At 46.1% G+C, this 27,604-nt stretch overlaps 2 protein-coding genes and 1 pseudogene across 3 annotated transcripts; all 3 read left to right on the top strand.

Moving 5' to 3' along the window:
* Window positions 1-964: 964 nt before the first annotated feature.
* On the top strand, window positions 965-13,023 carry LOC308571113 (UDP-glucuronosyltransferase 2A2-like). The gene is made up of 6 exons (XM_081166516.1): window positions 965-1,789; window positions 3,318-3,466; window positions 4,301-4,432; window positions 4,955-5,042; window positions 6,776-6,995; window positions 12,202-13,023. The coding sequence occupies exons 1-6, from the start codon at window positions 1,054-1,056 to the stop codon at window positions 12,488-12,490; spliced, it is 1,614 nt and encodes a 537-aa protein (XP_081022642.1). The 5' UTR covers window positions 965-1,053; the 3' UTR covers window positions 12,491-13,023.
* A 3,918-nt stretch (window positions 13,024-16,941) lies between these two features.
* Window positions 16,942-20,282, top strand: LOC308571357 (uncharacterized protein). Its single transcript, XM_081167008.1, has 7 exons — window positions 16,942-16,951; window positions 17,957-18,006; window positions 18,423-18,502; window positions 19,038-19,081; window positions 19,216-19,283; window positions 19,396-19,862; window positions 20,047-20,282. The coding sequence occupies exons 6-7, from the start codon at window positions 19,438-19,440 to the stop codon at window positions 20,201-20,203; spliced, it is 582 nt and encodes a 193-aa protein (XP_081023134.1). The 5' UTR covers window positions 16,942-16,951; window positions 17,957-18,006; window positions 18,423-18,502; window positions 19,038-19,081; window positions 19,216-19,283; window positions 19,396-19,437; the 3' UTR covers window positions 20,204-20,282.
* A 497-nt stretch (window positions 20,283-20,779) lies between these two features.
* On the top strand, window positions 20,780-23,548 carry LOC308570796 (heat shock protein HSP 90-beta pseudogene; annotated as a pseudogene). The gene has a single exon. The product of its transcript is annotated as a heat shock protein HSP 90-beta pseudogene (transcript).
* Window positions 23,549-27,604: the final 4,056 nt, after the last annotated feature.

Raw genomic sequence — 27,604 nt, 5'->3', positions numbered from 1 at the left:
GTGCATGCACACGAAAGCTCATACCAAGAACTAACTTAGTTGGTCTTTAAGGTGCTACTGGAAGGAATTTTTTTATTAATCCTATTTGTTGTTTAGTCGTTTAGTCGTGTCTGACTCTTCGTGACCCCATGGACTAGAGCACGCCAGGCACTCCTGTCTTCCACTGCCTCCCGTAATTTGGTCAAACTCATGCTGGTAGCTTCGAGAACACTGTCCAATGATCTCGTCCTCTGTCGTCCCCTTCTCCTTGTGCTCTCCATCTTTCCCAACATCAGGGTCTTTTCCAGGGAGTCTTCTCTTCTCATGAGGTGGCCAAAGTATTGGAGCCTCAGCTTCAGGATCTGTCCTTCCAGCGAGCACTCAGGGCTTATTTCCTTCAGAATGGATACGTTTTATCTTCTTGCAGTCCATGGGACTCTCAAGAGTCTCCTCCAGCACCATAATTCAAAAGCATCAATTCTTCGGCCTTCTTTATGCTCCAGCTCTCACTTCCATACATCACTACTGGGAAAACCATGGCTTTAACTATACGGACCTTTGTTGGCAAGGTGATGTCTTTTTTTTTTAATATGCTGTCACCTGGAGCAGGAACCGGCAAGCCACTCCGATATCCCTGCCAAGAAAACTCCATGAACAATCCTATACCCCCAAATATATCGAGGCAGCTACACCACTGGAACAGCTGCCATTAGCCTATACCCCAATGACCTGAGCGATATAGCCCAGGAGAAGATAGGTGTATCATCTATTTGAATAAAATGATATTCGAGTAATTTTTTTTGGCGTGGGTAGTAGATTTGTATTGGTTATGGTTATGTAAAAACATCATTCATTCAGTTGAAACAGTGATGGAGATGTGTTGTGCCATTTGTCTTCTCATTCCAGAAATCTTCAAACAGTGTTCCACCTTGACAGTTAAAAATCAAGACTCAACACACTTGGTAAAAAGTCTTCTCTGAAGTAGGGTGTGGAATGGGAGTTTTATGCACTGAATGACATCTTTGTTGACAAGTGACAGAAGACGAATCTTTGGCTTTCCCAGAAAAGCACATCATGGTCCCCAACTCAGCAAGAGCGGTTGCAATTCAATTGTTAATACTTCAGCTTGCCTTAGTAGGAAACATTTTCTGCGGGAATGTGCTTATCTGGCCAGAGGATGCCAGCCACTGGCTAAATATCAAGGTCATTATCCAGGAACTGCTGCATAGAGGTCACAATGTCAGCATCCTAGCCCCATCAGCGTCCATCTTAATCGAACCCAGCGATGATATATCAGCTGCCAAGTTTGAGGTGTTCCCTGTGCCCTATGGAAAGGATGAGGCCCAGTCATTCTTTGAGGAATTCGTCATGTTGTTGCTGGACCACAAGCCAACTGCTCTGACCTTCTACAGGTTTTACCAAGAGATGCGAAAGATGATGAGGAAAGTACACGAGTTCCATAAGTTCAAGTGTGAAAATGTACTGGCCGATCAGGAACTCATGGCCCGCCTGAAAAAGAGCAACTACGACGTGCTCCTTGCAGACCCTGCGACACCCTGTGGCGACCTGATTGCTGTGAAAATGGACATCCCATTTGTGTACACCCTGCAGTTCACGCCAGGCCTAACAGTGGAGAGACACTGTGGCAAGATACCTGCCCCTCCTTCCTATGCCCCGGCTGTCTTGTCTGGGCTCACAGACAGAATGTCTTTTGGAGAAAGGGTGAAGAATATAATATCTTACCTCGTGCAAGACCATGTTTTCCAGACCTGGTATGGCGATTGGGACTCTTATTACAGTCAGGTTTTAGGTAAGTCTGTTTTTGTTTCTTCTTCCCAAAGTATTGTTATTATTTGGTAGAGTAGATGCTCTAAAGAGGTCAAGGGTTCCAACTTCAGTCCTTGGCATGACCAGTTAGAAAGGACCTCCTAGTAGCAGGACTGGAAAGGCCTCATCCTGGGGCAGAGCCACTGTCAGCTGGGAATAGACCTGATCATCTGTTAGGGAGTGAGGAGTGAATCTTACCTGCTTTGTTCTTTTATTGCTTCCCCAGTTGCTCTGCCTTCTGTACAACTCCCCCTGAGCTCAAATTGAACTAGAATCATATCTAAAATTAGCTTTGGAGTTGAAGAACAGACATTTTCTGCTCTTTTCCACCACTCAACAAATGATGAGCAAGCAACTTTTATGTAGTTCTATCTATTATTTCATCAGGATCCTTCTGTGCAATATTTTACTGATGTGTTTTATTGCAATGGATGGCAGAGAAACTTGATCTGATATTGTAAACCTATGTAAATTCCACTTCCCGGAGTGACAGACACACAACTATGCTTTGAAACTGGAGTTACCTGAATTTTGCAATGCAGTTCAATGGACCAAAAACATTGTACAAAAATGTGTAAGTTATGTGAAGCATGCAGGAAAATGCATACATTTGTGAGAATAGCTTTGTATATTTGGGGAAACTGCTTGCAAAGATGTGTATAATAATAATAATAATAATAATAATAATAATAATAATAATAATAATAATAATAATATCTTTATTGTCATTGCCCCCTTCGGGGACAACGAAATACTTGACTGCTCCATAAAAACACTAATTAAACAATACAGTATAATATGCAAAAGTGCATACAAAAATATGTCTGTTAGGAGTGACACTTTTTGTGAAAACTTTTAAAATGAATGACATTTTAATGCACTAATGTGGACAATTTATTGTGGAAGAAAGAAACTGAGAGCAGCCACAACTGACCTATCCTTAGCTCCTGCACATCAGGAAGATACCACATGAAGATAATTTTCATAAAGCTGTATGTGTGATCACCACCACACTGTTGTTGTTGTTTTGAGGGGAAGATGTGTTATCAATGCATCAGTAATATTGAGGGGGAAAGAAAGTCAAGGAAACTGAAGGAACCAAAAGCTGCAACAGATAGTATCTGCACAGGGTTCTTTGCAGAATTCAGTAACAAGAACTGAACCAATGGTCTTGTTTGTCAATAGATTGTCACTAGTTGTGGTGCACATTCAGCTACCAATGCTGACTTCAGGCCAGTTGGTTCTTTCTAACATTATGGAAGAGAAAACTTGGACTTACCCCTGAAAGAATATCCATCAAGGAGCCATAGCCAATCCAGGCTTGCTAATGAATGAGTGCTCATGATACATGTATTTCTTTCTGTCCCCAGTTCCTGTTCACATCTCTTACTTTTTTTAGGTGTCCAGTTGAAATGTCATGTGTGAACCAGCTTTCACTATTTGTGGAAATGTTGAAAACGTGAAGGAGAGACAAGCTGAATGTAACCTCATTCCTCTTTCTCATTCGACAGGGAGACCCACAACTCAGTGTGAAGTGATGGGGAAAGCGGAAATCTGGTTGATACGTACCTACTGGGACCTTGAATTCCCACGGCCTCTCCTACCAAATTTTGAGTTTGTGGGGGGTCTGCAGTGTCAGCCGGCCAAGCCTTTGCCAGAGGTAATTCTGAAACCCAATTTCACTTAGGCGTGCTTTCTTGAAAGAAGGTCTCACTGTTCTTGCTGGGTGAATTATACATTTTGAGAAGTGTAGCAAATGTAGTGGATGAGCTTATCATCACTGATATAGTTGTGCCAGGAAGAACTTGGCCTGCTTAATTTTCTGCTTTTCAGGCTGATGTGAAATGCACAGGTGAAAAAGTGGAGAAAAGGTATCTGCAGCTGGAGTGACCAGTGACTTGGTCTGTTGTAAACTCTGCTCTCTGGGTGGCGCTGTGGTCTAAACCACTGAGTCTCTTGGGCTTGCCGATTGGAAGGTCAGCGGTTCGAATCCCCACGATGGGGTGAGCTCCCATTGCTCTCCTGCCAACATAGCAGTTCGAAAGCACAACGGTGCGAGTAGATAAATAGGTACCAATGTGGCAGGAAGGTAACCGGCATTTCTGTGTGCTCTGGCACTTGTCACTGTGTTACGTTGCGCCAGAAGTGCTTTAGTCATGCTGGCCACATGACTTGGAAAGCTCTCTGTGGACAAACACCGGCTCCCTCAGCCTGAAAGCGAGATGAGTGCCGCTCCCCATAGTCGCCTTTGACTGGACTTAACCATCCAGGGGTCCTTTACCTTTTACCTTTAGAATAATAGGCTTCCATGGATCCTAAAGCACAGTTTGGAAGCTGGAACTTAAAGATCATTTCCCAAACACTCCCTCACAACATTAAATATCAGGAAAAATATTCACATTGCTACTCATGCATCAGGTTCAAACGGCAAAGACATGGAGGAATGTGACTTGTCAATATATTTATTTTTAAATGTGCTTTGAACTTTTGACAGGAAATGGAAGAATTTGTCCAGAGTTCAGGGGAACATGGCATTGTGGTGTTTTCTCTGGGCTCTCTTGTTGCAAACTTAACGGATGAAAAGAGTAACATCGTTGCATCGGCACTTAGCCAGCTTCCACAGAAGGTCAGTGTTCATGTTATTTGGTAAAGAAAACAAAAACAAAAAGTTATATAGTGGACTTGTGAAAATGGTGTCCCAATTCCCTTAACTGACCTGTAAAATCGCATCCCTTTACAGCAAACACATTAAAGATTTTCTTTTCTTGAAATCTACTTAAATACATTAGAGTTGTGTTAGACATTGAAGCTATCCTTGTCTAATACAGTCATGCTGGTTACTTCTGGGTTTCGGCGGTTGTGCATGCGCAGAAGTGCCGAATTGCAACCCACGTGTGCGCAGACGCAGCGTTGCGGGTTGCGAACACTGCGGGTTGCGAACGTGCCTCCCGCACAGATCACGTTCGCAACCTGAGCATCCACTGTAAATGTTATGAGAGTTAATTATTAGTGCAGAATAATTCATAGAGAAGATGATGGACAATGGAATTTGCTCTGGATAACTTTTAGTTTATTTGTTTTCTTCAATTTTACCCGTACATTATGAATGTAGGAGTCATGGAAGCTTTCCTCTTATTTTCTAATCCAGGTTCTTTGGCGCCACAAAGGGAAAAGACCAGAAACTTTAGGTGCCAACACCAGGATTTATGACTGGATACCACAGAATGATCTTCTTGGTGAGAGAGACCTCATGCTTGTTGCAGTTATGGCTTCATTGCTGTGTTCTGCCAGTCCGTTGGAAATATCTTTCCTCCATCCCCATATTCCTCACTTGTGACATCAATGAGCATTCTCCCCTTGTTCTATTCTGATCCATTCCTGATCACAGAATGGTAGTTGTTATGTATTCAGTGGTCTGTGTTTGCCTGAGCTTGAGTCCGGACTAGGGATTCTGAGCCCCTGTGTCCTGATTCGATACTTGACAATCCAACCATAGAACATTTCAGGATTTGGGCCACTGCCATTGGCCCTGAAACTCTGAGTTATGATTCGCAGCTTAGAGGTTTAGGTTTCACATTGGGAGTGGCTCAGACATTCAGAAATGTACAGTGGTACCTCGGGTTAAGTACTTAATTCATTCCGGAGGTCCGTTCTTAACCTGAAACTGTTCTTAACCTGAAGCACCACTTTAGCCAATGGGGCCTCCTGCTGCCGCTGCGCTGCCGGAGCACAATTTCTGTTCTCCTCCTGGAGCAAAGTTCTTAACCCGAGGTACTATTTCTGGGTTAGAGGAGTCTGTAACCTGACGCGTATGTAACCCGAAGTACCACTGTATATAAGCAGTTGCTCTGCCCCTGTTGTCCACTTCTGTTAGTTCAATAAAGGTTCCGGCGGTTATCATTGCCTTGCTTCATGGGAACCCATCTACACTTCAGTAGTATCATAGAACTGTAGTGTTTTCTAGTCCAACCAGCAAGTTTACTGTGCTCCTGTGTTCTGTGCTGCCTGCTTTCTTGTTGAGGATATATCTATATGCAACATTCAGGGATAGCATTGCATGTGGACTAAGCTGGAATGCTATAGCTGAAGATCAATTATAATTTAACCATTTAATATCGAGTAAATTTTCCTCTTCCTTCTCCAGGACACCCCAATACCAAAGCTTTTATAACACATGGTGGAGCCAGAAGAATTTATGAACCTATTTATCATAGTATTCCTATAGTGGAGATTCCCATGATTAGCAACCATTCCCATAACAGGAAGAGGCATGGGAAACACATGGGGTACACCCCAGGGAAACGTTTTCCACTATTCAGGATGCCAGGGACTACAAACTCTCTCTGTTTTACAAAAATGTTGTTGTGTGCTTGGCCAGGGTCAGCGCTGAGTTCTTTGTTGTGGTTGTTGTTGTTTAGTCGTTTAGTCGTGTCCGACTCTTCGTGACCCCATGGACCAGAGCACGCCAGGCACTCCTGTCTTCCACTGCCTCCCGCAGTTTGGTCAAACTCATGCTGGTAGCTTCGAGAACACTATCCAACCATCTCGTCCTCTGTCGTCCCCTTCTCCTTGGGCCCCCCATCTTTCCCAACATCAGGGTCTTTTCCAGGGAGTCTTCTCTTCTCATGAGGTGGCCAAAGTATTGGAGCCTCAACTTCACGATCTGTCCTTCCAGTGAGCACTCAGGGCTGATTTCCTTAAGAATGGATACGTTTGATCTTCTTGCAGTCCACGGGACTCTCAAGATTCTCCTCCAGCACCATAATTCAAAAGCATCAATTCTTCGGCGATCAGCCTTCTTCATGGTCCAGCTCTCACTTCCATACATCATATACCATATGTATAGTGAACAGCAATCTTCAGAGATTGCCTGACAGTTGGACTATGCTGGGCACTGTTGCTGAGAATCACTGATAATAACCTACTTTTATCATCCCATAGTCAACAGAGTCTCATCTTCTCCTTCCAGGACACCCCAAGACCAAAGCCTTCATAACACATGGTGGGATCAATGGGATTTATGAAGCTATTTACCATGGCGTTCCCACAGTGGGGATTCCCATGTTTGCTGACCAGCCTGACAATATTCAGCACATGAAGGCAAAAGGGATGGCTGTGGGGCTGGACATCCAGACAATGGAAGCCGAAGATTTAGTGGATGCTGTGAAGGCTGTCATTCTCAACGCCACGTGAGTCAATCGCAAACTCTCCTCTGAAAGTGAGAGATGACTAGTGGTCTCCATTAGTCTGCAGAATGCATGTGAGATTGCTTCATGGCCAGGTGTATGGTAGCTTACCTGTGGAAATTTGCAGAAACCATGCCAAGTGTCAAAAGCTGATTGTGGAAGAGTATTGCTCCTTAGCACTGAGCCCGTTGTTGTTTTGCTAGAATTGCAAACTTTCCTAGAATTGCACTGCAGTCTGCTTAACAGGGTTGCTGTAAGGATAAATTCAAAATGGTGTTCAAAATGCTACTGTAAAAAGTAGAATGGTTCAAATCAATGTCCATAGTATCAAGGCATGCATTGCACCCTGCTTGCACACCTCACCCGGGCAAGTATGCACCCACACATTGGATTTCCTGAAGATATGCAGGTAAAGTCATTGAATCATAGAATCATAGAATCATAGAGTTGGAAGAGACCACAAGGGCCATCGAGTCCAACCCCCTGCCAAGCAGGAAACACCATCAGAGCACTCCTGACATATGGTTGTCAAGCCTCTGCTTAAAGACCTCCAAAGTAGGAGACTCCACCACACTCCTTGGCAGCAAATTCCACTGTCAAACAGCTCTTACTGTCAGGAAGTTCTTCCTAATGTTTAGGTGGAATCTTCTTTCTTGTAGTTTGGATCCATTGCTCCGTGTCCGCTTCTCTGGAGCAGCAGAAAACAACCTTTCTCCCTCCTCTATGTGACATCCTTTTATATATTTGAACGTGGCTATCATATCATGTGCTCATATGCCTAAATATTGTGGTTCTGTCACAGATTTGCACCTCCTTTGATTTGTAGGTGGTTGTTTTTCATGACTCAAACCTGGCAACACACACAGTCCTCCCCCAGTTCAAAACCAGGGACAGTAATCCGTAAACAGACCCCTATGTTGCAATATGGACAAGCTGTACAATATAACAGCAGTGACTACAATATCATATGAGCACTGACCCAGAGCGTATTTTCTACAGCGTTTGTATTTGCTTACATGTAAGATTGGCTTGTTAAGAAATTGAACTGCATCCTTCTCATATTAATTCTTACAAGTCTGGCTGATGAAGAATTGATCAAGATTAGCTGATGAAGCATTGAACAAAAGAGATTGGTTATCTGGTAACTCTGTTCCGCCGATATTTGGGGTCAGATTATGTATATATCAAACTTTTGAATTATTCTACCATCACTGGTGAAGAAGATTTAGAGACTTTGGCTGTATTTCTGATCATTTGTATTAGTCTATAAATAGTGTTTAGTGCCATTGTTATTGGCCATCGTGTTGTGTTATATTGTTCAGCAAAATCAGGGACAGGCAGGCTGAAAATATACTTTTAATTATTTTCATTCTTTATTTATCAATTATTGAGTTTATTTTTTTATAAGATATTTATTGAAAGTTTTTTGGATATAAGAAAAAAAAATAAACATACAAAATAATAAACAATTAAAAACACACATTAATTTTCAATGACATAACTTCCATACCCTTATTTCCTCCGACCTCCTCATACTTCCCTTCTTTGTATTCCAGTTCAATTTGTTAATTCAGCAAATCCTTACCATTAAACTTTTACCCATTTATAATCCTTTTTTCATGTCTCCTAAAGCACTACAGCTGGAAACCCCTTAGTTTCTATCCAACATCTTTCTAACATTCATTCATTTTACAATGTTTCTTTAAACAGTCTTTAAATTTCTTCCAGTCTTCTTTCACCGACTCTTCTCCCTGGTCTCGGATTCTGCCAGTCATCTCAGCCAGTTCCATGTAGTCAATCACCTTCATCTGCCATTCTTCCAGAGTGGGTAGATCTTGTGTCTTCCAATACTTAGCGATTAGTATTCTTGCTGCTGTTGTAGCATACATCAATTATTGAGTTTATATCCATTCCATCTTTCCCCTAAGGAGCTCAAGGTGGCATTCATGGGTCTTCTTCCCCCCATGTTATTCTCACAACAACTCTGTGAGGAAGTTGAGGCTGAGAGAGACAGTAATTGGCCCATGGTCACACAAGGAACTTGATGGCTCGCTGATGGTTTTGACTCTGATCTCCCAGCCCCTAGCCCAGTTAATATGCCTCCACTTTACTCCACTTTCTGGAAAGAGGGGAATAATATTTTCACACAGGTCTGGGAATTTATGGGCAGTGAGGCGACTTATTCACAGCCCTGTGTGGCTCCTTTAAGACTAAGCTATGCAGGCTGCCATGCAGTGCATATGTATGGGGGAGCAATCCCCGTGGAATTCAGTGGGGCTGCACTGGCTGTAAAAGAAGAATCAGGAAAAAGGAGCTGGATAAAACCACTATAAAAACTGTTTGATTTGAAATTAGCCTGGCTTTGAGTTTGTTGATGTCTCTGGTAACCTTTCTCCCACTTCTTGGGTGTTAGCTCATATTATAGATGTATGATCTGCATCGCTCTGTTTGTTCTATTGCTGCAGATTTGTCACTGCCTTTGGCTATTTAGGTGGGTTGAGTAATAGGCAGTTCCTTTGGCATGAATCCACCCTAGACATTGCGATAGCAACTCTGAACCAAGCTATGGCACTCAGGGTTTATCCACACTTCCTCTTGTCTTGCTGCTTCCCCCCGCCCAAGAGAAAGCTGCTCTTTAGTGCTCAATTGGAGGAAAGAGCAAGTCCTTTTTGGCCCTGGATTGCCATTTGTTCTGATCTATAGTCAATGAGTGAGTTTTCCCTTGAAAAGGAACGGGGCAAGAGGAAAACCGCTGGGACGCATGCTTTCTGGGCACAGCACAAGCAGAAGTGTAGATGAGCCCATAGTTAGGTAGGTGCTAAGTATTTATACAGCTGCGGTGTTTAAATGCCCCGTTTCACTGCAAAGTAAAAGGATAGAGAGAGGGTGCTAAGAGGTGGTGGCCCCATAAGTTTTCTCCCAGCAGTGAAGCAACTGGATAGCAGGGACACCTTCTGAACCAAAGTAAGACACATTTTCAGTTTAGTTACGTGCTAAGCATTGTAGAGGGACGCAGGTGGTGCTGTGGGTTAAACCACAGAGCCTAGGACTTGCTGATCAGAAGGTAGCCGGTTCGAATCCCTGCAACAGGGTGAGCTCCTGTTGCCAGGGCCAGGGCCAGGGCAAATAATGAGACCCAGTCTTACAGCTGTGAAACATAGCAGGTGCTGCTAGGTTGTGTTAATTAAGCTGTGTCAGCATTTGGACATAGTATATAAGGAGCAGCACCTAGCTCTCTCATTACCCTGGGGGATGGGTTGGTGGTTGGCTCATGTTTGTTGTTGTTATCTTTAGTGTAAAAGGAGTTTCTATTTTGTTATTAAAACCTTGTTAAAGTTATTTTTGAGTTCCTTGTCATGCATGGTCTCCCCAGCAAACTCTCTGCAGTGCTACTAAACTGCAAATAGCCAACATCTTTGGCTCCTGCCAACCTAGCAGTTCGAAAGCATGTCAACGTGCAAGTAGATAAATAGTTACCGCTCCGGTGGGGAGGTAAACGGCGTTTCTGTGCACTGCTCTGGTTCGCCAGAAGCGGCACAGAGTACACCGGCTCCCTCGTCCAATAAAGCGAGATAAGCACCGCAACCCCAGAGTCGGTCACGACTGGACCTAATGGTCAGGGGTCCCTTTACCTTTACCTAAGCATTGCAGTTGTACAAATACTTAGGTGTTCACAATATCTTTGCAAGGCAGAAGGATGGGGAGAAAACCACAACTGGTTAGGCCCCTGGGACCTCATTGTCCACACCCCTATGACTCCTTAGCAGCCCTGCCAGGTCCAGCAGGACCCATTGCTACTGCTTACCAACAGGCTTTGTTGCAATATTTCCGAAATATTAATCTGGGCAGGATATTGCCTTCAGTTAAGCAGCTGCAACATTAGCAATAAGTCACTTTTGGATCTTGAATGTAAAACAGTAGGCAAGTTTTAATGCTGCTTAACAATTTCCAGAGGTGTGCCCATGTGGGTGTGTTGCAACAAAAGGCTAACCAATTGAACATGATGACATAATAAATGTGTTGATTTTAAAAGCTGTTTTTAATCTTGGGGGTAATCATCAAGGACTTTAATGCTACAGTGCTTGCTAAACTGCAATAAAAAAATGAGTTCTGGTCCTATCTCCAGGGGCGTAGGAAGGTGGGGCGGAGTGGGGGGGGTGTCAGTATGGAGGGGGGTGACAAATTATCAAGGAACAATTACTGCCCTACTAGGAATTTTAAAACTTTCTTTAAAAAAAATGCCTACTCCAAAGGTCTTACTACACTAGGGATTATATATCTATATATGAAATTTCATGCATATCAGTTACCGTATTTTTTGCACCATAACACTCACTTTTTTCCTCCTAAAAAGTAAGGGGAAATGTCTGTGCGTGTTATGGAGGGAATGCCTACGAGTGGCATGCCTACGGATTTTCCTCCTCTAAAAACTACGTGCGTGTTATGGTCGGGTGCGTGTTATAGAGCGAAAAATACAGTAATATGTTGACCCTCCTCCATGAAAATAGCTGTTTACTTGGCCGCTTGTCCTATGTTTTGAAGGCTGAAATTTCAATTCAGTGGAGCACTTACTGTTCCCAGCCCCAACCCTGCGGAAAGCCGTCTAATAAGACTTTAATTTGATTTTGACATGTTTTTAGGAGGTAATTTAATTATTGTTTGATTTTATACCAGTGTTATGTATCTGATGTTAGCCGCCCTGAGCCCGACTTCGGTCGGGGAGGGCAGGATATAAATAAAAGTTTATTATTATTATTAATTATTATTTCTTTGTAAGAAAATATGAAATAACATAAAACCATTTTTGCAGGCCAAAAAAATACCATATTTCTTGCTCTATAAGACTCACTTTTTCCCTCCTAAAAAGTAAGGGGAAATGTGTGTGCGTCTTATGGAGCGAATGCAGGCTGCACAGCCATCCCAGGAGCCAGAACAGCAAGAGGGATTGCTGCTTTCACTGCGCAGCGATCCCTCTTGCTGCTCTGGCTTCTGAGATTCAGAATATTTTTTTGCCTTGTTTTCCTCCTCCCAAAACTAGGTGCCTCTTGTGGTCTGTTGCATCTTATAGAGCGAAAAATACGGTATATAAATCAACGTGGGGGGTGGGGTGTGACAATAAATTTTCCGCACTGGGTACCACCTGACTTTCCTACGCCTCTGCCTATCTCAATTTGTTTTTATTTCTCTCCCCCACCTTCCTTTCCTCCAGATATAAGGAAAATGCGTTAAGGCTATCACAGATCCACCATGACCAACTGCTAAAGCCACTGGACCGAGCTGTTTTTTGGATTGAGTTTGTCATGCGCCACAAAGGTGCCAAGCACTTGAGAGTAGCTGCGCATCACTTGACCTGGTACCAGTATCACTCCCTGGACGTCATTGCCTTCTTGATCGGTTGCGTGGCAGTCTTCACATTCATTGCTGTCAAATGCTGTTTATGCTGTTTATTGTATTGTCAGAAACGTGTTCGGATCATTATGAAGACGAAAACAGAATAGTTCCTCTTGGGACTCAGCCATTGTTGTGTGCCCCTTTATGGAATCTGCTTCCAAAAGTGCTAAGCATTTTCAGCTGTCTAGAGAAGGTTTTAATGTTTGGTGTTTTATCATGTTTTTTTATATTCTGCTGGGAGCTGCCCAGAGTGGCTGGGCAAACCCAGCCAGATGGGCGGGGAATTAATAATAATAATAATAATTTATTATTATAGCAATGCTCAGCTGAAGCCAGCCTTAACAACCCTCCATTCAGCAGTGGAGAGAGGAGAGTTGGAGGTATTCACAGTGCATTTTTCTGCTACCCTCGATGGCAGCCTCATTTCCTGTCACGGTGTTTCCTGAGTCTCAGACAGAAGCGAGCGTTTAATGTGTGAAGTAGGAGTTGGAATCTAGCATGGTGATTGGTCAGTTTCGTTGTTACCACATCCAATAGCTACTTCACTTCCTTTCCCAGTGGAATGAATGTTCTTTGTACTTTTGTCCATTTACTGTATTTATTTCCCCTGATTTGAACTATAAAATTGTGATTTTCTTGAGTCAAATTGAGAGTACCCCTAAGCGCACACACACACACACACACCACTGGGTATCCATAATGGTTCGCTTTAGGGTTACTCCTCCCACTTTGAGATTATTCTATAAAAATAAAGATCCAGAAAATGAAGCATAATAAGGTAGTAATGCAGTAAAAGAAATGCAATAGTGATGCAGAAAAGGAATCCATAGCTGCAGCTTTTATGCTGTAAATGGCTTGGCTGCACTGCTCAGAATACAGCTCAATTTTTTTATAAATTAAATAAAAGGATCAAGGCTCATTAACAAACTATCATATGGTTTTGCTATCTGAAAAAGACCAAATAAAGTTAAATCGCACCGTCTCAACATGGGCATAAATACTCCTCCCTTCCACTACTGCAGCAAATACAATACACGGATAGTGAACTGAAGATTGCATCTCTGTAGTAGAGCAATCTCCCAGGTTAAATCTGGTAGACCTGCAAGAGAAGCCAGTCTCAAAGCCAGGCCAGCAGCCCACGCAGGCAATACCAAGCTGTCTCCTTCCGTATAAGACAATATTTGACATTCCCTTAATGCTCCTTTTGTGACTATCCCCATGAGATACGATGTCAAAATACTGCTCTGCATTCCGTCTTTGGTACAAGCCAATAAGGAATCAGGGCAGGGCATTTTCAGTGGTGGCCCCAATGCGTTGGAATTCTTTGTCTCAGGAGAACTTGACAGGTCTATCTTCCTTGCCTGCAAAAGCACAGAGATTCAGGCATGCAGTAAAACAGCAAGATCCATCTCATTCATTCTCTCCTCCACTCTCCACCTCCATGAATACACTAGCCAGTGCTGGTTTTACATATAAGCTAAACAAGCTACAGCTTAGGGCTCCACTCTCTCCCCCCCCCAATTTCACTATTAATATACTTCTTCTTAATTGTATTTCCGTTCAACAATTTGATAAAATACATATTTTGTTATGTGCAAATGGCTTTAGATACCTATTAGGTCCATAAATCACCATATAGCATATATTCAACACAAAAAACAGCAACAATTTGTTGTTGACAAAGGACAGCTGGACATATAAAGGGCCCCATTACCTTCAGGAGCTTAGGGCCTCATCAAATCTAAATCTGGCCCTGGGCACACGCATGTAGCAGAGTTATGGTTGCATTGCATCATGGACTTAGGGGTGTCAGAGTCCCATGCAGAGATGAGCAGCAAAAGCCAAACCCCAATTTTGGCATCAGTCAGAAGGCTGGCTAATACGCCCACAAAGGTTTGGGTGGCAATAATAGTAGTATACCGGTATATTTTTTTACAGTGAGCAGGGAATAAAATTGTCTGCCACAAATCTAGGTTGTTGTATTGCTTGCTGGCTGGTGGCTGCTTAAGCAGTTGGAAACGATGAATAATAACTGCCAGAAAAAAACATAATTGTGGAGCTGATTGCCTATGATAATACAGTACAGGATTGTGTGCAGTGTATCCACAACACAACACAGTGCTAACACAGACAGACAAGGAATACTGAACACAGCTATAAAAACAACAACTCACAAACTTCACCTAAACGCTAAAAGCCAAAAGAGCTTTCTGTAGCATTTATGCCACATATTTATTTATTTAAATATATTTAAAAGCATTTACAGTGGTACCTCGGGTTAAGAAATTAATTCGCTCTGGAGGCCTGTTCTTAACCTGAAACTGTTCTTAACCTGAAGTACCACTTTAGCTAATGGGGCTTCCTGCTGCCGCCGCACTATTTCTGTTCTCATCCTGAAGCAAAGTTCTTAACCCGAGGTACTATTTCTGGGTTAGCGGAGTCTGTAACCTGAAGCGTCTGTAACCTGAAGCATCTGTAACCCGAGGTACCACTATATAAACTTCTTAATATTTTTTTTAAATCTCCAAGTAGCGTGCAACATAGAAACAACATATAGACAGTTACATTTTGGTTCTGGTCTGTCACAGAATCAACCTGTATTTTCTGAGACAGAACCCTCCAGTCTCCAGAAGAATACTAATAAAGGGGAAAAAGGGATGATGGAATATTAAAATGACAGTTCTAAGTGGGTAGTTATTATTACTTCCAATATCTTTGGGTTAAAATCTTTTCATATGCAAGTAAGCCCCAAGACCTTATTCCGGATATACAGTGGTACCTCAGGTAACATCCACTTCAGGTTACAGACTCCGATAACCCAGAAATATTGCTTCAGGTTAAGAACTTTGCTTCAGGGTGAGAACAGAAATCGCGCAGCAGCGGCGCAACAGCAGCAGGAGGCCCCATTAGCCAAAGTGGTGCTTCAGGATAAGAACAGTTTCAGGTTAAGAACGGACCTCCGGAACGAATTAAGTACTTAACCTGAGGTACCACTGTATCATAGCTGTCAACTTACAGTTTTGAAAATAAGGGACCAGCAGCCTTGAAAATAAGGGACCTGCAGCCTCACCTGTTTCAGGCACTCCAGTCTTCCTGTCCTCCTGCAGGCTGGTCAAACTCATGCTGGTAGCTTCGAGAACACTGTCCAACCAACTTTGTAACCAGAGGTTCATCTGAATAGAATCTGAATCACATGCACCACAAGGCCTATGCAGCCTCAACTTAAGATGGCTCCCCGGCCTGGCTTTGCACTGCAAAGTTTGCAGCAGCACGTGCAACAAAATGGCATCCAGCATTCAAAAAACCCCTCAGCTTGCATTAACTAGCCACACACAAGGCATGCAAGCTCCACCCCCCAGTCGTTCTTAGACTTCTTATTGGGTGAGCAACACAGCCAAGCAACACAGTTGGAGCCTCCCTCCTCCCTGGCCGGCAGGGAGGGAGGGAGAAGAGCTGCTTCCTTTGAAATTAATGGGACATCATTTAAGGGACATTTAAGGGACATCCATCAATAAGGGATAGCAGCGGGACATGGCGCTGGAATAAGGGACTGTCCCTTCAAATAAGGGACACTTGACAGCTATGCAGTGTATTGTGTTTAAGATTGGGAAGCTCTGATTTATAGAATGGGGATGATAAAGATAACATGTAACCTTAAATATGTAATATGGGAGAGTATACAGTGGTGGCCTCCGGCTTCTTCCTAAAACACCCCCAAATGTGGCAAAGGGGTACAATGCTCCTCACTGCCAAAGAGGCCAAGATTAAATGCTGACCACCAATCATGGCTCAGTCAATAGAGCCTGACTCTTAACCTCAGGGTCATGGGCTGAAGCCCCACTTTGGTTGAAAGATTTCTGCATTGCAGGCGGATGGATTGTCCTTGTGGTCCCTCCGAGCTCCACAATCCTGTGATGCTAAAGGAAGAGTGAAGAGCCTAAGCTCTGCCACGAACTCCATAGCGGCAGCAGCCCCCCTTCTGCTCTGCTTTCGCTGGGACTCCTAAGTGGTGGACATACTATCAAAGGCTCATTGGCATGGATAGCCAAGGCCATCGCTACCAATAACGCTCTTTGGAAAAGAGGACAGTGGATGGGAAAGGCCTCCTTAGAGGACCTTACAATAAACTGGGTGCAGATAGTACAGAAAGTGAGAATTGGCCCTTGGATGCACATCTAATTAAACCTGTGGGGCCTGATTCAGCCAAGGAAAGCAGAAGGCTGCTTCTGCAGGGAAAGGGATTGGGAGGGAGACGAAGAGCCCCACCCTCTTCTTCTTCTGTAATGGGATCCATTAACCAAAAGGGAGCAAAACACACAGAGCGAATTTTTCACAGCTCCACAGTTGTTGTTGTTTGAGTTTATTTATTGAACTATTTAAGCATGCAAAATAGGGCACGGATGTAAGGGTTGATGGGTCCAAGTAGGCATGAGAGGAGCAACAGTATTTGTTCTTTAAGTGTGTCTGCCACATTTACATGTGAGGAAGCCAGAATCTAGCAGCAATCCAACAGAATCAGAAATATAGCCACTACAGTCTGCATTGCTGACACACATCTAAAGAAGCAGGTGAGTTTTGGCACTTTTAAGTCAGTGGTTTTTATTCAAACAATGTTCCCAGTTGCACCTCAGCTGTGTCATAGCTACGGGAAACTGCCAAGAATAGACCCACATCCCAGGTCATTCTGGCCTCCCTTGGGAGAAAGAGTGGAATATAAACTCAGTAAATAAAATAATTATAAGTGAGTGTCCGGCTTGCAGGTGTTCTTTGGAAGCCAAGCATCTGACACGGCTTCCTTCTGAGTGCAGGAAGCTCCTGCAGCCAATCGGAAGCCGTCCCTTGCCCCCCCCTTCTAGAACCCACCACTCTCAACCAACTCTCAACCGCCTCCCCACCAACATTCAGACTCTCAAGGAAGGAGAGTTGCTTTCAAGTCTGCTGTACTGCTTTCCAAACCTGACCCTGCTCTACTGCTCCGCAATGAGTGAGCTTCGCAAAGGTGAGAACCTGGAACCCCATAGGATTATAGAATTGTAGAATTGGGAGGGACCCCGAGGGTCATCTAGACCAACCCCCTGCAACGCAGGAATCTCAGCTAAAGCATCCATGGCAGATGGCCATCCCACCTCTGCTGAAAAACCTCCAAGGAAGGAGAGTCTACTGCCTCCTGAGGGATTTCTCCCCACTGTCAAACAGCTCTTGCTGTCAGAAAGTTCTTCCTGAAGTTGAGTTGGAACCTCCTTTCTTCTAGCTTGAAGGCATGGCTTCAGGTCCTGAGAGCTTCTGGAGCAGGAGAAAACGAGCTTTCTCCCTCCTCCCTGTGACGGCCCTTGAGATATTGAGAGGGCTGCATGGTGTGGCTCTCATATCCATGTCCTGAGGGACAGAGAGCAAAACGTTTCTCTCTCCCCTTTCTCCCGCCCAGGCAGAATTGCAAGGGGTCAGTGCATCTGGCTGGAAGGAGATGGTCGGAGTTTGGAGCCCAGCCAGGGCTGGCAGTGGGCAGGATATTTTCTGTTGTCAATTACTGGTTGGTAACTTCCTCTGTTTTTATTTTCCTTTCTGTCTCACAGGTTCTCAGGCAGGAAGGCAGAAGCAGAAACAAATATCCCTGGACATTGTGGTATGTTAATTCCTTGGGGAATTCGTTTCCCACATATTTATTTATTTATATTTCTATACCGCTTTATATTTTTAATACAAATCTCAAAGCGGTTTACAGCATAATAAATCAATAAAACACTAGCTGGGCGACATTCCTCCGGCCTCAGGAGGAGCCTCTTCAGTGGGGCTGGCTGGTGGGTCTGGGCCTCGCCCCCCAGGCCAGGTGGAAAGGGCCTTGCAGGGAGCGGCCTTCACCCTCCCACCTGCCCCCTAGGTCCCTCCGCTGGCTGGCTGTCCCCTGATGTGGCTGGGGGGAGAGACAAGATGGAGGGCGATCTGCCCCAGAAGAAAATCTTTGGGGAGGGCCCACGGGACCCCTGTCCCCTAGAGTGGATGCCTTTGGCAGGAGAGTAAAATGTCCTTCTTCCTTTGCAGGGCCGTGGTTTGGAAGCGCCGGTCAGGGCTCCGGCCAAGCAGCAGCCCAGCGGTGCCACGTCCCAAACCAACACCTGCAGGTATGCTGTGCCCTTCTGTGGCAGGGGTGGGGCAGTCTGAGGATGGCACGGCCGGTGCCCTCACACTGGGCTATGGCCTCATAAGAAAAGGTTTTTAATAGAGGGTGAATTGAAAGGGTGGAGGGTGGGAGGAGAGGCAGAAAGAAGAGCTCATTTGTCCGTGGCTAGGGGGCGCGATCTGGACGGTTCTCCAGGGGCGCAAGATCACCCAGCTACGGCTCTGCCTACAGGGCGCCCCTGACATTTGAGAGCCCAAAGTTGGCCCTTGGTTGGGCACAGTTACAGATTAAAACCTGTGGAGACCCCTAGGCAGTCAAAATATCCCTGGGCTCCTTGCAAATCATATCCTGATACGTTTTTGATTTTAGCAACCAACAATAATTAATAGGCAAAACAAACAGTACTTATTCTGATCCGTTGTTGCCTGGCCCATAGGCCTACTCTGTCCATTGGGTAATCTGGCTCTGGTGGAGATCAATCCCAGAATTCGCCCTGTCTCCCCCAATCAGACTAACTGAGCTTCTTTCTTCCTTAGGCGAGAGGCCGGCCAGAGCAAAGGGGGAAAGGCTCCCACCTCAGGTAAGTGGAAATGCCAGCTGAGTGCCCCATATTCTAGGAATGCTTCCTTCCCTTGTCCCCCACCCTCATGCCACAGACTAGCGCTAGCATGGCAGGGAGCCAGGCGCCTGCTCATGTTTCTTTTCTCTTTGCAGTGTGGGAGCCTTTCCCCGACACGTATTTTGTTCTGGCCAAATCCCTGGAGAGACGTGGCGAACATCAGGTACGAGGGCAGAGGGAATGAAGGGATCTTTGTGGAACATGTTTTGGGAGTCCTAGAAACACTCTCCCACCTGTGGCTTCCATACTCATGTGATGTCCTTCTTCCTCCACAGGGCCACGCCTCCAGGGATGAGGCTCCAGCGCCGGCTCCCGGAATGAAGACCCGAACAACATCCCGGCGGTTCCCGGCTGTCGTCCCTCGCGGTGCGTCCCCACTGCCCCTCCTCCGTACGGGCATGGCTCCATCCCGGCCCGGTTTGGCACAGAAGCAGCAGCCAAAGTTTCCTCCCATTAAAACAGCTTCTCAGGTGAGGGAGGAGACTTTGGCTGTTGCTTCTGTGCTAGGCTGGTCGGATGCCCGTACGGTGGAGAAGTGGGGAGGCCTGATAAGATCAGGTAAGTGGAAATGCCCCTTCCCAGGTCCCCCACCCTCCTGCCCCAGACTGGGGCTAGCGTGGCTGGGAGACAGGCGCCTGATGATGTCTCTCTTTGTTTTGCAGCGAGGGAGAAGTTCAGCCGTGGAACCGCCGCATTCCTCCGGGAGGGACTGGAGCCCAGACGACGGCCTCTCGCCCCTGAGGTAATGGGATGGGGGTAGGAGGGGGGCCTTAGGAAACACACAAGGAGGGCTTGCGGGATCAGGCCAAGGGCCCGTCTGGTCCAGCCTCCTCTTCTCCCAGGGGCCACCCAGATGCCACTGCGAAAGCAGCCAACAGGATTTGAGCCCAAGAAGCAGTGCTTCAAAGATCCCTTCTTTCTTGCAGGATCTCGATCGTGCACCGCTGTGGCTGCTGCCCAAGCCTCCCCCCAAAAGACCAGGTAAGAGGAAGGGAACCTTTGCATGGGGCGGGGAGAACACCCCACAAGTTGAGCGTACATGTTTATGCTCTGGGTGCATTTCTGAAAAAAGGCATACACTAATAAGGCGGGTTTGGGGACTGGGGGCCTTCCTACAGGGGTTGCTTCACTACAGCTCCCATTGTCCTTGACCACTGTCCTTTCCCCCCTTCTTTTTTATAAAAAAACACAGCTTGAGGAGAATTCCAGAGCGGATGGATCTCAGCTGAAGGACTGTATTCCGGTTTCTGATTTGTCAGCTGCTGAAGCATTTGAAAGCTGTGATGTGATAAATAGAGGCTTTACAAATGTGAAGAGCGAACTTTTCCCTGTTCATCCTTTGGACACACCGGATACTTTTGTTGTTGTTGTTGCTAAATCAAGATAAGATGAATTTTTCTACTCTGAGAAATATTCCGGAGCTGCATGCACCACTGAAGCTGCAGATGGAATTCCAAGCAGTGAAGCTGCTCCAGCGTCTTCCTTCCTAGTTCTAACTTGTCCCCGGATATCTGGAAAGGCAACTGGGACTGCACTGGTTTTGAGGATATTCTTAATGACCTGGCACAGAGTGAAGGAATTTGGGATCCTCGTCTTTTGGTTGAACACAAACTTGGTTTCGTATAATGCGCACATCCTCCATCCTTCTGTTCATGAAAATATTTCTTACCTGTGTCCCTGTGGGTTCAAGTAAACCATATAAACAGTAGCTGTACAGCAGTTGTTTTGATACACACCTTCCAGGCAGAGATTGCCCAGCTTATGTCCCTGATAATCAACACCTTTTACTCCAACCAGGAAATCTTTATGCGGGAGATCATCTCCAACGCCTCTGATGCACTGGACAAGATCCGCTATGAGAGTCTGACAGATCCCTCAAAGCTGGAAAGAGCTGAAGATAGATATCATTCCCAATCCCCATGATTGCACCCTCACCTTGGTGGACACCGGTATTGGCATGACAAAGGCAGACCTTATCAACAATCTGGGCACCATTGCGAAGTCTGGCACCAAAGCCTTCATGGAAGCCTTGCAGGCTGGTGCAGACATCTCCATGATTGGACAGTTCGGTGTGGGCTTTTACTCTGCTTACCTTGTGGCTGAGAAGGTTGTGGTTATCACCAAGCACAACGATGATGAACAGTATGCCTGGGAGTCATCTGCAGGCGGCTCCTTCACTGTCAAAACTGACCATGGCGAACCCATTGGCCGTGGTACCAAAGTGATCTTGCACCTGAAGGAAGATCAGACTGAATACCTAGAGGAACGTCGCATCAAGGAAGTGGTGAAGAAGCACTCCCAGTTCATCGGCTACCCTATCACCCTCTATCTGGAGAAGGAGTGTGAGAAGGAAATCAGCGACGATGAGGCAGAAGAGGAAAAAGTGGAGAAGGAGGATGAAGAGGCAGCCCCCAAGGATGAGGAGGAGAAGCCCAAGATTGAAGATGTGGGCTCAGATGAAGAGGAGGAAGGTGGCAAGAGCAAGAAGAAGACCAAGAAGATCAAGGAAAAGTACATCGACCAAGAGGAACTGAACAAGACCAAGCCCATCTGGACCCGAAACCCTGATGACATCACTCAGGAGGAGTATGGCAAGTTCTACAAGAGCTTGACTAACGATTGAGAAGACCATCTGGCTGTTAAGCACTTCTCTGTGGAGGGGCAGTTGGAATTCCGGGCGCTTCTCTTCATCCCACGCCGGGCCCCATTGACCTCTTTGAGAACAAGAAGAAAAAGAACAACATTAAGCTCTATGTGAGGCGCGTCTCATTATGGACAGCTGTGATGAACTCATCCCAGTGTACCTGAACTTCATCCGGGGTGTAGTGGACTCCAAGGATCGGCCCCTGAACATCTCCCGTGAGATGCTGCAACAAAGCAAGATTCTCAGAGTGATTCACAAGAACATCGTCAAGAAATGCCTGGAGCTTTTTGCAGAGCTGGCGGAGGACAAAGAAAACTACAAGAAGTTCTACGAGGCCTTCTCCAAAAATCTCAAGGTGGGGATCCATGAGGACTCTACCAACAGGAAACGCCTGTCAGAACTGTTGCGGTATCACACTTCCCACTCCGGCGCCAAGATGAATTCCCTCTCCGAATATGTGTCCCGTATGAAGGAAAACCAGAAAAGCATCTCTTACATCACAGGTGAGAGCAAGGAGCAGGTGGCTAACTCTGCCTTTGTGGAGCGAGTGAGGAAACCTGGTTTTGAGGTGGTGTACATGACAGAGCCCCTTGATGAGTATAGCGTCCAGCAGCTGAAGGAATTTGATTGCAAGACCTTGGTGTCCGTCACCAAAGAAGGGCTGGAGCTGCCAGAGGATGAGGATGAGAAGAAGAAGATGGAGGAGAGCAAAGCCAAGTTTGAGAACCTTTGCAAACTCATGAAGGAAATCCTGGAGAAGAAAGTTGAAAAGGTGACGGTCTCAAACAGGCTGGTCTCCTCGCCCTGCTGTATTGTCACCAGCACCTATGGTTGGACCGCCAACATGGAACGTATCATGAAGGCCCAGGCCTTGCGAGACAACTCCACCACGGGCTACATGATGGCCAAGAAGCACCTGGAGATCAGTCCTGACCACCCCATTGTAGAGACACTGCGTCAGAAGGCCGAGGCAGACAAGAACGACCAGGCCGTCCAGGACCTTGTGGTGCTGCTCTTGGAGACAACACTGCTTTCCTCTGGCTTCTCCTTGGAGGACCCACAGACTCACTCCAACCGTATCTATAGGATGATCAAGCTGGGGCTCGGGATGGATGAAGATGAGGTTGCTGCTGAAGAGCCTAGTGCCGCTGTCTCTGAAGATATTCCCCCTCTGGAATATCTCTGCTGCTGAAGAGCCTAGTGCCGCTGTCTCTGAAGATATTCCCCCTCTGGAAGGATGCCTCACGCATGGAGGAGGTGGATTAAAGAGAGGGCGCTGACCTCCCCCTCTGTCTTGCCCCCATCCATTCCCTGCACCATCGCCTTGCTCAGGAAGGCTGGCTCCGGCAGTGCTCTGACATGCCTTCGTCAGCAGTCTCTCACTACCTTCCTGTAGAATTGGTAGCCAGTGTGACAAGGGGACTCCACACCTATCTGAGCTGTCTTTCTGCTTGTTTAGAAGAAATGCTGCTCCAGGGGAAAGGGACCGGCCCACTGGTTTGTGGTTTTCCCTCCCCCCATGCGGGTTTTATCCTTTTTCTGCTGGGCCACCAAGCATCCATCCTACCATAGCTGAGGTGAACACAGTGAATGTCCTCCCCACTAACAGAGCAGTGAGTTGACTCCTTGTCTCCCTCCCTCCCTGCTGCCCTTTGTCCTCAGAGAGCAGGGACCTGTACTCTTGTTGGCTGTTTGTATTTGGTTTGGTTTTACTGGAATTAAAATAACAAAGAATGTGGTTTACCTTGATGAAAACAAGGCGCATTCAATGCTTCAATATATTACTTTCGTTCTGTGTTTACTGTCAGTACAAATGTCTTGTAATGGTCGCCTGTGGCTTCTAAAAGCAGGCCCTCCAACATTTCTCCAGTGAGAATAGGGATGTCCCATTCCATAATGATAATTTTACTGCCACTCTGGGCAGCTTCCAACATATATAAAAACATAATAAAACATTAAACTTTAAAAAAAAAACCACCTTCCCTATACAGGATTGTCTTCAGACAGCTTGGGGGTTGGATAACTCCATACCCTCCAACATCTCTCCAATGAAAATAGAGACATCCTAAGGAAAAGTGGGGCATTGTGGGATCAAATCAGAAACCGAGACGGCTTCTCCAAATTAGGGATTTGCCTGGAAAATAGGGACACTTGTAAAAGCCATCAGCGTGTAGCAGCAGCCACACCCCAGGAAAGGCTTTGACCAGCCAGCTAAAGCAAGTGAGGGTAAGCAATGGTTCTCAAACCCTCAGAGAGTTAATACAGAGACAGGCTCTGGTGGATTGAGCAGAGGAGACCAATTGTGGTTCCAATGGTCTGCAGGTACTGTAGAGGGAAGTGAGGGGCAGCGGGGGCTTGTCAGCCTGGCAAGGCAGCCCATCTCAGAGAAGAAAAAGCCTGATTTTAAATCTCCACTGCATGCATGTATGTGTGTTGCATATATGATGGAAATCTTTAAACGGCTCCCAATACTGGTGTCGCCTCAAATCTAGTTTTATTTTTTAGGGAGACATGTCTCAAATTAGTTCTATGCCTCCTACTGACGCGGGTGGTGCTGTGGTCTAAACCACCGGGACTCTTGGGCTTGCCGATCGGAAGGTTGGCGGTTCGAATCCCCTGCGACGGGGTGAGCTCCCGTTCCTCTGTCCCAGCTCCTGCCAACCTAGCAGTTCAAAAGCACAGCAGTGCAAGTAGATAAATGGGTATCACTGCGGCGGGAAGGTAAATGGCATTTCCGTGTGCTTTGGTTTCCGTCACGGTGTCCCATTGCGCCAGAAGCAGTTTAGTCCTGCTGGCCACATGACCTGGAAAACTCTGTGGACAAACGCCAGCTCCCTTGGCCTGAAAGCGAGATGAGCACCACAACCCCATAGTTGCCTTTGACTGGACTTAACCATCCAGGGGTCCTTTGCCTTTTTTTCCTAATGCCTCCTACGATATCAACTTCCAGTAAAGTTTTCCAGTTTTTGAGGCTCCATCAATTCTGTCCACAGTATGTTCCTCCTATCTCTCAAGAGTGAGGAAGTAATAGAGTTGTCTATAACACTCTTCCATTTTCTTCTAGTCGTGAGGGTGGGGGATTGGGAGAGGCCTCACAAGTGGAGTAGCGTAGGGCCTTTTTTCATCTAAATCTGGCCCTGAGCGGGACCCACACTAAGTTAATAAATGGAGGGAGGAGGTGGGGGAAGAAATAATATATCTATTCTCCCCCCCCAATTTTTTTTTATTAATTTCCCAAATTTATAACAAACAAAATAATTTGTTTTATAACAAATAAAAAAATTACAATATAAAGAACAAACAAACAAACAAACAAACAAACATTTATCTTCACTGTTAAAATCCCAATTTTGTTATCATTGTTAAATGACTTCCTCACATCCCCCTAGCTGAGTTTCCATATACCGGTAGGTCATTGTAGCAGTTTTCCAATACTACTTTTATATAAAATTAACTTAATTGATTAAAATCTGTCTTTCTTTTCAAATTATCTTCTATCCATAATGTTATACAATTTAACATGTTATACAATTTATAATGTTATACAATTTAACATGAACTCCTAGGCCAATTTGGTACTTACAAGTAATTCTAGTTACATTATCTTAGAATATTTAGCTAAAGAGTCCTTATATTTCTTCCATTCTTCTTGGTACTCCTCCTCTTTCTGATCACGGATTCTTCCAGTCAGGTCAGCCAGCTCCAAAAAGTCCATCATCTTCATCTGCCATTCCTCCATTCTTGGTAATTCTTGGAAATAATATATTCTTAAGCAAAGAGGATATGTGCTGATTCTTTGGAAGCGCAGATCTCTTCTCAGTTGGAGCAAGAACAACACAGCAGACTTTTTAAATTTAGGGGTCTTTTATACCTTGTTGGGAAAGGCATGCCAATGGAGAAGGGATGGAGACCTTGAGATGAGCAGTTAGTTTTATCTTACTTTTGAATTTATCCAGGGACGCGGACTTATAAAAAATATTGGGGGGGCCCGGGAAAGCTCATGAATAATAAATAAGCTCATGAATATGCAAATAAAGTGGCGCCGCCTCCTCGTGAGCGAATAGGGGAGAGCGTGCTGCGCCTATTAATCAGCTCCGGAACAGCTGATATGCGGGAAACGAGGGGCTAGCCGGAGAAGAGAGGGCAAGCCCCCTCCGCTCCGGCCCTAAATAGGGCAAGCCACACACCCCCAGCCAGCCGATTGGTACCCGGTCGTTCTCGCGGGGGCTGAAACCGCCAGGAGGAAGGAAATTCCCCCCGGCAGTGCCTTGGCAGTGGCGGTGGCGCTGCGAAGCAGCGAGGCAGGAGCCCCCGCCCCCGGGGATTCCCTAATCTCGCGGGGGACGGCCGGGGCTCTCCGACTAGGGCGCGCGGCTGGCTGGCTGGCTGGCGAGGGAGCAGGTGGGGAGGAGGCGGGGGACGGCGGCGGCGCTCTGCTGGAAGGGCGCCCGAGATTATTGGGGGGGCTGAGCCCCCCCAAAAATTTTTTTGAGGGGGCTCGAGCCCCCTCAGGCCCCATGGAGTCGGCGCCTATGAATTTATCACAGAATTTCCTTCCTGCTTCTCACCTCACCCGTCTTGCTAATTAAGTGTTCTGGCTAAACTGGCTATCTTTTGTCTGCTCTCTGGCAGTTAAATTTCCTTGTGCTGGCTGATGAGGCTGATTTCAGGCTTGTACCAAGGTCAAACAAGGTTCATGATGGAGAATCTCACGTCATATTGAAGTTATGTCAATCTTTCTTACTTATGCTATGATCTACAGCACTTTAAGCAACTTTTGGGGGAAAGGAGAAATCTGGTTCTTTCAAAAGTACGTATTTTTTTTAAAAAAACGCCTGGTACAGTTTTAACTCTTTACTTTCCACACAGACAAACAATGTATATAAAATGCTGTTAAGCCTTCCTTTCAAAGCAGTGTAAATGCTTGCCTATATTTTGGGGGAAATTTACCTCAAATAATTAGTGCACGCTCCTTGTGGCTCCATGTGATATACTTGATTTCCGGCTTTAGTTTTGGCAATAAAAGGTAAAGGTAAAGGTACCCCTGACCGTAAGGTCCAGTCGCGGACGACTCTGGGGTTGCGCGCTCATCTCGCTCTATAGGCCGAGACAGCTGGCGTTTGTCTGCAGACAGCTTCCAGGTCATGTGGCCAGAATGACTAAGCTGCTTCTGGCGAAACCAGAGCAGCACACAGAAATGCCGTTTACCTTCCTGCTGGAGTGGTACCTATTTATCTACTTGCACTTTGACGTGCTTTCAAACTGCTAGGTGGGCAGGAGCTGGGACTGAACAACGGGAGCTCACCCCGTCACAGGGATTTGAACTGCCAACCTTCTGATCAGCAAGCCCTAGGTTCTGTGGTTTAGACCAGTGTTTTTCAACCACTGTTCCGCGGCACACTAGTGTTGCCTGGTGTGCCACTAGAGATGTTGCCTGGTGTGCCGCGGGAAAAATTAAAAAATTCGAAAGATTTTTTTTTTTTTAAGTCAAATGTTCGATTGGGGCGCCGTCCCCGGAGGGAGGCGGGCGAGGTGGGCGGCGAGAGGCGGGGCGGCGGCGGCGAGGAGAGGCCGCCCAGCGCGGGGCTCTCGCCGTCTGCCTGCCTGGCTGCCTGCGAGCTCGGCGGGCAGCGCCTCCGTCCGCAGCGCCTGCCTCGCAGCTCTCATCCCCTGCCCCTGCCAAAGCTCACCCAGCCAAGCCGCGCTCTCCTTCCTGCCTCGCTTTGCTGCCTCCTCCCCCCCCACCCCCAAAGCTTGGAGGTTCCCCGGCGCCGACCCACAGGTTTGACCCCCTTCTCACACCTGTTCACGCTCCTTGCACGGAATGGGGCGGATGGGGA

Source organism: Podarcis bocagei (assembly GCF_964188305.1).
Source record: "Podarcis bocagei genome assembly, chromosome: 13".
Taxonomy (NCBI): Eukaryota; Metazoa; Chordata; class Lepidosauria; order Squamata; family Lacertidae; genus Podarcis; species Podarcis bocagei.
This window is presented reverse-complemented; position numbering and strand designations above follow the sequence as displayed.

Bases quoted from the DNA above. Each gene is read 5' to 3' on its own strand.
- LOC308571113 (XM_081166516.1), top strand. From the start codon at position 1,054: ATGGTCCCCAACTCAGCAAGAGCGGTTGCAATTCAATTGTTAATACTT. The intron at 5,043-6,775 runs GTGAGAGAGACC...TTCTCCTTCCAG, and splicing joins ACCACAGAATGATCTTCTTG to GACACCCCAAGACCAAAGCC. The intron at 6,996-12,201 runs GTGAGTCAATCG...CCTTTCCTCCAG, and splicing joins GCTGTCATTCTCAACGCCAC to ATATAAGGAAAATGCGTTAA.
- LOC308571357 (XM_081167008.1), top strand. From the start codon at position 19,438: ATGAAGACCCGAACAACATCCCGGCGGTTCCCGGCTGTCGTCCCTCGC. The intron at 19,863-20,046 runs GTAATGGGATGG...TCTTTCTTGCAG, and splicing joins GACGGCCTCTCGCCCCTGAG to GATCTCGATCGTGCACCGCT.